The sequence below is a fragment of the Ammodytes marinus genome (assembly GCF_949987685.1).
Source record: "Ammodytes marinus genome assembly, chromosome: 15".
Classification (NCBI taxonomy): Eukaryota; Metazoa; Chordata; class Actinopteri; order Uranoscopiformes; family Ammodytidae; genus Ammodytes; species Ammodytes marinus.
The window spans coordinates 15,843,690-15,856,108 of NC_137219.1; the positions used below are offsets into that span (position 1 = coordinate 15,843,690).

Below are 12,419 nucleotides of genomic sequence, written 5' to 3' on the forward strand. Positions count from 1 at the left end.
ATGTGGCTCATTAGAAGTTGTATGTGGGAGTCTGAGGGATGCGGTTGAGGCATGCTATAGCGTGGCTAAAAGTAATGTACACAGTGGCATGGGTCAGCTGTAGGTTAACAAATTTCCCCACAGAGCTGAGGTGGGTTGGAGAACTAAAGCTCAAACTACTGTATAGGACTGAAAAACCCACACCGTGATGGAAAAATGTGCATCTATGACAGAGGCACCTTAATCCTGTGAAATATAACCCTTGTAAAATATACCACAAAGAGAAAATAAAGGATCAGTCAAACACAGGCTCCCTTCCTGCTGGTTCTGGTTAGAACAACTGAGAAGATTGATATTATCAACTTTAGAGTTACAATATAACAGCAGTTTGGCCGTAGACAACAAAGGTTAGCGTCTGGCCAACCTGAAATGATGGCACTTGAACAGGCAACCATGTGGAAATCACATGTTGTAAAGAGATTAACACTCAATTGAAATGATTAGCATCGCAAGGCAATTGTATTAACTGCTCAATAGACCAATTCTTACTTCTTCAGTGGATAGTGAGCCCGGATGAGAGGCACATTTTCAAGCTTGTCTCTCCCTGCTGCCTCCCACAATCATAAACACTTGACTTATTTCACGAGCTCTGTCAGGTTCTGTGGCAACTCCTTAAGAAAGGCTCCTGCTGTCATCACAGGAGACTCACCAGACAACATACTCAGCTTTACACTTTTTTTTAGAGCGATTTTTAGAACCTTCTTTAAACCACGTTGCCTCTTCACAAACTCTTAAACATATGCATATACACACACATGTGCATGCATCAGCAGTTTTGATACTAGTTTTTCTACTTCGATTTCATACTAGAATAGATTCAGAAATGGCCACACTGCATCAGCTAATGAAAGGTAAGATGCCGAAACCATAGTTTCTAATGCCATCTTTCATTCTCATATCCAAACTTCCTGTGTCTCAATTACAGTGTTTGAAGGGCCTTTAGTCAAGCCTTTTGTCATATTCTACTGAGCTCTAATCCCCAGAGCAGCTTCAAGCCTCTAAATCTCATAATGGCACATAATTCGCTCAGCCTGCAGAGTCCTTTCCCAACATTATTGCGATTATGCTTTCATTATCAATATTATTTTCCAAAATGTCAGGTTACCCATGGTAGCGATGTGACCTTTTTTAAGTGAGGAGATTTCACTACATGTTTAAATTATGTCAGATATTGGTTTCAAATTGCCCCTTGCTGAATGGACGGAATATAAAGATTTGATGGGCTGTGTTACTCTGACTCAGAGAGAGTGGAAGGTGACTCTCCGATGGCTTGTAATGGCCTGAAAACCAACTCCAAGTTGGAAACAAGAGTCCAGTGGAGCGGGGAATGAGAATGGCAATTTTCTCTATAAATACACACACATGCCACGCACATGCAATCCCAAGGTTACAACAGGTAACTGTAGCCCATTGGAGAAATTATGAACAATGAAAACCTCAAGAAAGGCCCCAGGGTTACTTTAATAAAGACACAGAATAACAGTGCAATCACCTCAAATCCAACCAAGAACTTTGGCAGTGGAAGTAACTTTGTTTTATCGTTTATTGTATTATTAGAAAAGTGGTTGTTCAACTATTGGTAGGAGGATGGATACATTTATTAACCAAAGCTGCAACCAGGCAGTAGACCTCCCTACACTTTAACACAGGACAGGACTGGAAGAAGAAGAGATACACATACCTCAGATTCAATTAAATATGAAGTTGAGGATATTTTGGTTGAGCGCAAAGAGAAAGCTTCCATATAATAATGTGTTTTATTACTCATTCGCCTGGATCAGCATGTTTCTTTGGTAGGGTTGAGGCTGCCAGCAACAGTCCAATAGTCTCCCCTTTTCAGATGACTGGATCCGGACACAATCTCACAAAACTTGGCCAGTCTGTCTTAATCATAATTAAGGCTGAAGTGGCAATGCCAGGAATGTTTGCCATTTCTCCTCTTTTATTTCCAATGGATTCTCATTTTATTATGACTCTCGCAAAGTAATAATTGCTGGGCATATTTGGGAAATGGATGGAATGCGAGGCAATTAGTTTTAATGATGTGCAAGACAAATCTGCATGACAGCAATTACTGCGACAATGTGTTCAACAGCCCAGGGGCAGGGCACAGAGACAACACAGACAGACAGGGACAGTGCACCCAGGCCATGCAACAGGCTTCATGTGGGGCACGTCGGGCCCAGAGTCACTGTCCTGTCCACGCTGTTGTCAGCACAGGCGACATGTTTGTCTGTTTGTCAGTTCTGTGCCTTGGGTCACACGTCAACCGATTGAACACATATCCTATCGTCAGCCAACCGAAACCTCCATTTATTGGGTTATTGTTTTCTGCTCTGTGCGGTTTCTTATTTCTATTCAGACGGTTTATTTGAAGAATGCAGTTTCACACATTACAGAGTTCTCCTCCGCCAGCATAATGTCACTGGAATCTGTGGCCTATTTGATGCACCGCTTCATCCCCAAACTTGAGGTTAAACAGACTCCGGACAAGGCGGTGGCACCCAGCCAGCCTGTACTTTAGTCAGATGATGTATTCAACTCCTTGCCAAACAGGACTCCGGCAATTCCTATTTTATCCCATGATGGAAAATTCAGATCACGTACCAAGTTATAGAAATCCACAACCGCATCTCTCTGAATGTGTATACTTCATCACAAAAAATGGGCCGACATTTTCCTCGGCGCAGTTAAAACGAAATGCTTGAGTGAATTATTTGGTCTAAATAAAATATGCTTCACCATAAAGCAGAAGAGGGTGGTGATTGTCTGATATTCAATCCTCAATTTGTTAGTTTTTCTCACCACAGGCTGACGATGTGTAATTCGGTGGTCTGATCTGAGAAAACTAAAATGCAGAGTTTGATTTTGGCATTCTTTGTGGGAATATGTCTATGAAAATACAGTTGTCTCACAGCGCTGTCATATTTCCTTCCGTCATTTCAACCTCAAGCTTGTGTCACTAGGAGAAACTTTTCTTTTCGGGGGTCCAGTGTTCTTTTGAGTCAAGACTAAAATAAATCTAAAGTGACCCCAGAGTCTGAGTGGTATCGCAATAACAGGAAGTGTGCAGCAGGTAGAGCACTGTTGGCACCCAGTGGGGCCCTTTTCGACTGCCAGCACTCCTCACTGCCAAGAGCTGTGGCAGTGTTTCTGCCTGCGAGCTGTCAGTGTCCACAGCATCTGTGTCAATAGCATTCCATAGCCATGTTGACAGAGTGCCACTGTTTGCTTTAGCCACCACAGACCAGTGGCCTGATTTACTGTTTGAGGACAATGTCATAAATCCCCAAGTGCCGTCTACTACATACATTTCAGTCACAAGATTGAGTGCTCGTTTACTTTCAATTGTGTGCCGCAAGTCTTTCAGTACTTGTGTGATGGGAGGATGTGGGGGCGGGCTGGTAAAGTGACACAGATTATTTTTCCATGACCGTGAAATTACCTCAGCCGTGTGTATTTGATGACCCTCGGTAGACTTATGCACACATTCATCTTTAAGGTACAGTAAGCCCCTTCAGATTCCATTTGTTTTTCAAATAAAAGATACAGCTCTATGGGCCAATTCCTTGATGAAGTGTCAGCTATTTGCAGTTGGCCTGCAGCAACCAGTTTTGCCATTCACTCATTTTTTTATGACCTCTTACTTTTATTACCTTATTAAGCTGCCTGTGTTACAGTAGAAGCACACACTGGATTCTAGATCAGTGACGAAAGGTATTTTTAGGAAACCACTCTGTATAGAAATGCCGGGGCACTCAACTCTGAGACATGAACCTGGAGTATAGGCTTTACCTCAGCCAGAAATCGGATAAGGGTTTAATGTACGTGATCATATACATTTAGACTAAACAGGGCAGTTAAAGACTCAAGAGAAAGTGAACATGACAGCCCCTCCAGGCTCCATGAAAAGGACAGAAGGGGAGACATGTAACTAATAGCCCCTTGATTGAATCAGTTTAAAGTGTGCCCCGGTGTTTATCGGGGAAAACCATTTCTGCTACTGCTCTTTCATACAAGGGGTGCACATGCTCTAACATGTCCTGCTGAAAACTCATCTCCATCTGTGCTCTATCTTCAGCTGATTGCCAACCCCCCTGCCAGAACCGTGGCTCCTGCAGCCGCCCACAGACCTGTGTGTGTCGCTCAGGCTTCCAGGGGCCCCGCTGTGAGGAGGTGGCTCCGGAGCAGGTTTACATCCGCGATGGAGGCGCCCTGAGACGCGTGCAACCCGGGAACAACCCTTTCCAGAAAGACCAACCACGGAGAAGGCCCTCTGAGAGGCAGGCCATCGATACAACCAAGGTCCAGACCCCTCGACCTGCGACCACCAGACAGCCTGTCCACACTGCGTAAGTGATGCAGCTCTGATTCCCTTCCTCGTCTTATTATAGCCAGAAAGAGCCTATCATCTTTGCCAAATAAGGATGGGTCAGAAAATAAAATAAAAAAAAAAGTATTCCACCAACTTTATCACCTATATCTTCTTTGAAGAGCACCTATTATGCTTTTTCGTCTTTTCTGACCTATAAATGTTGTTATAATGATTTATAGTCATGTTAAACGATACATAAGTGTCAAATAATGACGTACAACCATTTAGAACTATTCCCTGCCGACTGTCTGGGGTTGCAGTGCACACAGCGCTCAACACTAGGGAAGGCAGTCGCGATTCATTTGTTCAAATTTCCTGGCTCGCGTGACGTTGAATATTGCTGCTACAGGCCAGCTCAGGCATGGAACCCTTTGCAGGTCTTCCAGAAGGTAACCAATAACAACGGAGTGGATTTGGCAGGAGGAAGGCGAGGGGGCGTAGCAAGACGAAGCCGAGTGTTTACAGAGAATACAGAAAGCCCCCAGATGACATGAAGAGTTTCCCGAAAATCTACATAGTTTTTTTGTGCGGTCGTTTGGGTCAGGCTGATCTATAGGAGTCATTAATAAAAAAATAAAACTAGAAAAGTAGTATAATAGGAGATCTTTAAATAAAGAAATATAGGAGAGTGTATAAAAGCTCTCCGAGTTAGCTAGTTAACTGTTAACATAAGCAAGCTTGTTAGCTTGGTCGCTAATGGGACAATGGTTTCACACAACTTATTTGTTAAACATTTGTTTGATTTCGCTGTTTAAAAAGCTGGACTGGGCCTTTCTACACACATTTTACACTTAAGCATGAACAAATCTTTAATCATATTTTGAATTGTGGTCTTTCAATGTATATAATCTCATCAGTGCTGCCTTTAAAACACTTTTTTATTGGTGAAGGTAGGCTATGTTACAGTTAACAGGCCCACATTATTAGTGTTTTTTTATTTCACTGAGGTATATTTGTTTCACCATTACTGTCATACAGGATGGCTAAAAGAAAACAAAATCGTAATACAAATGATTCATATGCTCTTGAACAAACAGTAGTTAATAACACTCATGTTTAGCACTGGATGTGTTTATCATTGCAATAAATCAAACCAGATGAATGGGTTGAAACATCAAATCTTTAATACACTCCAAGTTAAACAAATACCACGTAAATCCTTAAGTGCCTACTTTCATTTGCTTTCATGCTTGAAATGTATTAAAGTAAATCTAAAAACTGTAGGAAAATATAACATGATTTACCAGACAGAAGTATTAACCCATGCTATTTTTTTTTTAAAGATATTTTTTTGGCATTGTTATGCTTTATTGATAGTGTAGAGACAGAGTTGAAATGGGGCGGAGAGGGGGGTGACATGCAGAGAACGACCCATCGGGGGGACGCCTTACCAACTGAGCCAAAGGCGCCCCCAACCCATGCTATTTCATGGTGCTGCCTTCTTGGCCAGGTCATTCTTGAAAAAAAGAGATTTTAATCTCAATGAATTTTACCTGGTTAAATAAAGGATTTTGATTGATTGATTGAAAATAGAGCAGGGCGATTATATTTTCTTGAGCCTTTGACCATTTCACTTTGGAATGATATCCAGCTAATGATTGCTCAAATTAAGGCCTCGTTCAGTGTGCTCACCGAACTCTCAAAGACCGCTAATCAGACAGGCTTAATAGTTACTTGGCTTGAACGTCCGACTGTTTTAGTTCCAATCTTGTTGATTAATCACTTTACCATGGCTTGAATCATATTCTTGATCAAGGATGCCGAGAGAGAGAGAGAGAGAGAGAGAGAGAGAGAGAGAGAGAGAGAGAGAGAGAGAGAGAGAGAGTGAGTAATTGTTTCCGGGAATATTGCGATGGGTCATTATTATTGCTTACAGGTTTAGACTTTTGTGCTTTCATTTTGGACTCACGCCCAGTGCTTTTCCAATCCGCTCACAGTCGGTTAAAGTGTCTTGGGGGCACCAAGGTTATCATTCACTTTTTTAGCCAGTTCGTCATCTGTGCATTTTTTTATACCAAACTACTTACTCCTCATGCTAATTGGGAGGGTTGTGAGTAATGTTATGCTTTTGCTGGTGTTGTGGACTTGCTCTCGCTGAGCTATCCACATGTTGTGGTAGCTTGATGAAACTCTACTAAATGTTTTGGCAGATGGTTCATAAAGGAGATTTTAAACATCCTCCTTCCCATAACGATTATCTTGGAGTCATAGTCAATCTTCTAATCAATACAAGACCTCTGAAGGCTGCACAGTTGCTATGCATATGTTTTCTTTGTTCTTGACTCACAGGACATTTTTGCGTCTTGAGTCACAGATTTAAGGCAAATGGAAAAGCTGCGGCTTCTACATTGTCAGAAGCAGAGTGTTCCTGAGTCACAAATGCCCCTACTATGACTTTGTCCACACTATTCATGTTCCTACTGAAGCTGACTAATTGTTGCTAAGAAGTGCTGTTAAGTTCAAGATGAGCCATTTCCCTCTGCTAGACTGCAAATTCTCCAGGCATGCAGCTCAGACTAATCCAATTATTAGTTGTTGTAAAAAACTGATGTTCTTTATTTGAATTTTGCAGGCCAGAACAAAAGCTTCTGCCAAAATTGTAAACTGCATTCATTTCAACATTAGTCAAAGAATCATCTGAATACCTGCCTTTTTCTCATTGGTACTTCCAGCTATTTGAGTGCTAGTGTAATTCACACAGCCCTTGTGTACTGCTACAAATGTTCTACCTTCTCTCGGGCCAGAATGATCTTTTAGGGGTGGAACAGTGATCCCCCTGGAGAAGTGGTGGATGCAAGTCTAGGTTTCATATATCAGGTTGAGGTTCCACTGTTTTCCAAAGCTAGGGAAGCACGAGCAATGTGAGGTCAAATAGAGTGAGAGTCAGATAGAGAGACATCTCCAGGGACAAAGCTCAATTAAGGAGTAAGAAGAGGAGCAGGGAGGACAGACGCTCAAGCTCAGATAGATCATGTTGGTCTTGCCCCCACCAGGGAAGCAAAGGCCACCCCGTAGATGGAGCCTCCAGCCATTCTCCTTTAATTTTTTTCCTACTAGAGAAAGGTGTGAGGAACAATATATGTCTTTCTTGGAGCGAACATGTTATGTCAGCAGTACCCTCTTATTGACCCTGGCTGTCAAGTGGCGCCAAGAACAAGAAAAAGTGTGGAGAAGCAGGAATGAGACGAACAAGGCCGGAGAGAAAAGAGAGAATGACAATAGGAGAAAACATCATTTAGAGCGGGAGAAAGGAATCGGTTCAGTTGAACATCAGGTAAAGCGACAGGAAATAGTCTCAACTCAGTTGAACTTCTGCTTTCCAGACCAGCTGCTTAACCTTACTTCTCACTGTCCAGTCAGCTGTGGTTCACAGCTGTTAAAACCCCATTGGGTTCATGTTAGCAGGCGGCAGACAGGGAATGTGTAGTGTCTGCGGTGGATATTTAGAGGTTTGTCAACTTCCAGTGAAGATGATGCTTTACTTGATTTTCAGCAGGCCAGCACCCGAAAATTGTGCGGTAACACATTGAGCAACCAGAAGAGATTTTGTGGTCTGGTTACTGTGTGAAAAGGAGAGTGTTTTTACTCAACTTTTCACTCAGTAACCAAATAAGCAGGATTTCAACATATTCCTGCCGTCTCCATGGTTACAAGCAAGAGACGTGCGGTGTAAACACTTCAGTGAAGTAGCTCTCTTCTCTTTGACATGGCTTTCTCAGTTGGTTACATAGGGCTGTGCTAAACAAATCAATACAGCAATTTATTGTGATATATAATTGCGTGTTATGTGTATCGATTTCCAGCTCCAAAAATCAATATTTAAAATAAAAAATAATGAGCTACAACTCTCGCACCTATAGATCTCGCAATACTGCTAGATGCCTCAAATTGCCGGGTGCCATTCCGTGTGTTGTGGCAGAGAGAAAGATGGAAGCAGCATGGCCGACACTGATGACAAAATTACAGTGTAACCAAGTTCCAAATAAATAGACGAATATCGCAATATATCGTAATATGCATTGTACCGCAATGTACTGTGATTATCATATCATGACCCATTTATTGTGATACGTTTCATATCGTTAAGTACTTGCTAATACAGCACTATAACAGAAATGATTGAGTTGAGCCACATTCTCATGCTTCACATTGCTATGGATTCCCATCATGGTCCTGTAGCCATATGTTTTTTGACACTTACCCAAATAGCATACAAAAATAATTCAGAATTCTTCAAGATTTCAAATTGCCTTACCAACATGCGGAAGCAACTTTTCTGAAGGCCATCACTGTCAAACATTAAGGCACTTTGACAGATTGTGTTCTGTTCTCAGATGGAATTTCTCTTTGTCAAATCTAATGGCGACTGACATCTTGCCAGTCCTGTGCCGGCCCAGCTGCCTTCTGAAATGTTATTTTAGAGAATAACCTGTTTTAAGAATGGCCCAACTGAATGAATACAGCACATTTAGGAGTGACAGCCTAGAATAAAAGTTCTGTTGGGATGGACAAAACATATGAGGAGCCTTCTATTTAGTGGGATTCAAGGACTTGGGAATTCAACTAGTGACCCTACTCCTACTCCCTCTTCTTGTGCTCCTGTCTCCAGGCTTCCATCTCTTCTCTGTAAATTTCAACAGTGTCCCAAATGTCTTTGTGTTGCTCAGTAGGATTAACTGTAACTTTTTGAATAGGTTCATCCTATATGCTGCTGGCAAACAAATAGCTATTTCCTCCTCTGACCTGTGCTGTCTTTGCTCTGGATGCAATGCATTTCACAGTCATACCAGAGTTTCCTGTGAGCACTGTGCTCAGCAGTAGTGTATGGCTTGTCCCTGTCAGCACAATATCCTGTAGATCACATCTAGCTTGTCAGGTTCCAGGACGAAGGTCAGGGCTGGTGGTCGAACACTCCTGGCCAAGCTGGATAACACGGAGAGGACATATTCAGCACCTCCTATGAGTCATTCATATCGGCTCTACACCCCTGCCACTCTCTGACATCAGTACTCTGCAGGAAACAGAGCAGGGCAGAACAGGATGTGTGCGCAGTTTGCAGGTCTTCCCTCTTAAGGTCATCTTTCTCTTGTCTCTGTTACGTAATCGGACTAAGGACGGCTGGCAGCAGCAACCTGAATAACAAAGCTGTAAAGTGATACTTCATACAGTTAAGTTTGACAAGTTTTAAAGCAATAGTTCAATTTGATTTATCTTGCTGCCTCATTATTATTTGGTTCGTGACCAGGTGACAGAAACCATTCCTTTAACTGTGTTCGCAGTTTTGTAGAAGAATTGGGCAAATGATAGTCAATCGGAAGTACCAGCCTCTCTAGATAAACTTCAAACATCACTAAATGGTCCCGTGTGCTTGTTGGGACTACTTATTACCATGTTATGTTGTGCTTTGATTGCGCTCTATATTCTTTGCACTTTATGTCATTTTAGAATTAAATACTGTTGATCTAGCACAGCTGCGATGTCCTGCGCATGCACACTGCGTAGTCGTTGGGTATATTTTTGACATTTAGTGCAAAAAATATAGAGCCCAACCAGTTTATTGCACCTTGTCTTGAACCCGAGAGTGAGGCAACAAACTAAAAATAAATAATGTTGAACTATTCCTTAAGCAAATTTGACTGAACTCCAAATTTGGCTGATAGGTAGTCGAGTCGGTATCTCCGAGTTGAGGTATTGAATCCTAAAAGAGAATGTTGATCCCTATCTATTACCCTTGGGCATCTCAATTCAAATATAATTTCAATGCATCAATGTCTGGGCCCATTACTTAAAGTAATTGCTCCATATAATCTTGTAAAGTGCAATTTTCTGCAGGGATGATTACAAATTTGGTCACACCCATTGTCATATTGAGATGTTGGAAGAAAAACAAAAACACCCAGTGACATGGTGCAGAACAACTCTTAAGAGGGTGATGCATACGGCCTTCTCCGCTTTAACTGTTTTTCTTATATCAAGCCCCACCGTTTGCCTGGTGACTAATCGGGCTGGTGGTTACGTGGCCTGTTTACTCAAGGCTTTGCACGCAGCCACATAGCCATTTCTCAGAGGAAACTGTGGTCATGGTGGGAGTTCTCCATGTTAATCATGGATCACTGGTTGCTTTCAGTCCCATTCCAGAAAAACCACACCACCCGTGCTGACGAGAGCCACTGTCAAAATCCTCAGCACCTGTAGAGAAATATTGTTTTACTATCATCACCAATGTTCTTGGTAGTAATGACCACTGAAGAATCTGCAGTATCAAGTGTAACGGAAACACAGAGCTTGCGTAAAATATGATCATCAATGCTGAAAAGCAGGAGTGGAAATTCGCTCAACAAGTTTCTCATTACACAGTGGAGAGCATAATAAATTTAAAGGAGTAGCCCAAATCCTACTGTGGCTTTTCATCTCATAATACTCTTGATGCTTTCAACTTTTGATCAGATATGTGTGTTGAGGTTGTGTGTGTGTGTGTGTGTGTGTGTGTGTGTGTGTATATATATATATATATATATATATATATATATATATATATGTATATACAGTATATATATACTAGAGGTGGGCATAGATTAATTTTTTTAATCTAGATTAATCTAGATTAATTTTGGAATTAATCTAGATTAATCTAGATTAAAATGGCTCATTTGAATTCATTCATAATATGTGTGTGCTCCCTAAATAATGACTCAAAGTAAGTCTGTGTGCTCCTAAATAATGACTCAAAGTAAGTCTGTGTGCTCCTAAATAATGACTCAAAGTAAGTCTGTGTGCTCCCTAAATAATGACTCAAAGTAAGTCTGTGTGCTCCTAAATAATGACTCAAAGTAAGTCTGTGTGCTCCCTAAATAATGACTCAAAGTAAGTCTGTGTGCTCCTAAATAATGACTCAAAGTAAGTCTGTGTGCTCCCTAAATAATGACTCAAAGTAAGTCTGTGTGCTCCTAAATAATGACTCAAAGTAAGTCTGTGTGCTCCCTAAATAATGACTCAAAGTAAGTCTGTGTGCTCCTAAATAATGACTCAAAGTAAGTCTGTGTGCTCCCTAAATAATGACTCAAAGTAAGTCTGTGTGCTCCCTAAATAATGACTCAAAGTAAGTCTGTGTGCTCCCTAAATAATGACTCAAAGTAAGTATGTGTGCTCCCTAAATAATGACTCAAAGTAAGTCTGTGTGCTCCTAAATAATGACTCAAAGTAAGTCTGTGTGCTCCTAAATAATGACTCAAAGTAAGTCTGTGTGCTCCCTAAATAATGACTCAAAGTAAGTCTGTGTGCTCCTAAATAATGACTCAAAGTAAGTCTGTGTGCTCCCTAAATAATGACTCAAAGTAAGTCTGTGTGCTCCCTAAATAATGACTCAAAGTAAGTCTGTGTGCTCCTAAATAATGACTCAAAGTAAGTCTGTGTGCTCCCTAAATAATGACTCAAAGTAAGTCTGTGTGCTCCTAAATAATGACTCAAAGTAAGTCTGTGTGCTCCCTAAATAATGACTCAAAGTAAGTCTGTGTGCTCCCTAAATAATGACTCAAAGTAAGTCTGTGTGCTCCCTAAATAATGACTCAAAGTAAGTCTGTGTGCTCCTAAATAATGACTCAAAGTAAGTCTGTGTGCTCCTAAATAATGACTCAAAGTAAGTCTGTGTGCTCCTAAATAATGACTCAAAGTAAGTCTGTGTGCTCCTAAATAATGACTCAAAGTAAGTCTGTGTGCTCCTAAATAATGACTCAAAGTAAGTCTGTGTGCTCCTAAATAATGACTCAAAGTAAGTCTGTGTGCTCCTAAATAATGACTCAAAGTAAGTCTGTGTGCTCCTAAATAATGACTCAAAGTAAGTCTTTGTGCTCCTAAATAATGACTCAAAGTAAGTCTGTGTGCTCCCTAAATAATGACTCAAAGTAAGTCTGTGTGCTCCCTAAATAATGACTCAAAGTAAGTCTGTGTGCTCCTAAATAATGACTCAAAGTAAGTCTGTGTGCTCCTAAATAATGACTCAAAGTAA

At 41.2% G+C, this 12,419-nt stretch overlaps 1 protein-coding gene across 4 annotated transcripts in view; it reads left to right on the forward strand.

Moving 5' to 3' along the window:
* The window catches only part of LOC307262246 (latent-transforming growth factor beta-binding protein 2-like), an 86,590-nt gene that overhangs the window by 9,923 nt on the left and 64,248 nt on the right, over nt 1-12,419 (forward strand). For 3 of the 4 annotated variants that reach the window (XM_080043065.1, XM_080043067.1, XM_080043066.1), the window contains exon 3: nt 4,121-4,391. The exons of the other annotated variant lie outside the window; for it this stretch is intronic. In XM_080043065.1, coding sequence (XP_079899191.1) covers nt 4,121-4,391 — 271 coding nt within the window. The remainder of the gene's footprint in view (nt 1-4,120; nt 4,392-12,419) is intronic. 4 annotated transcript variants of the gene reach the window in all.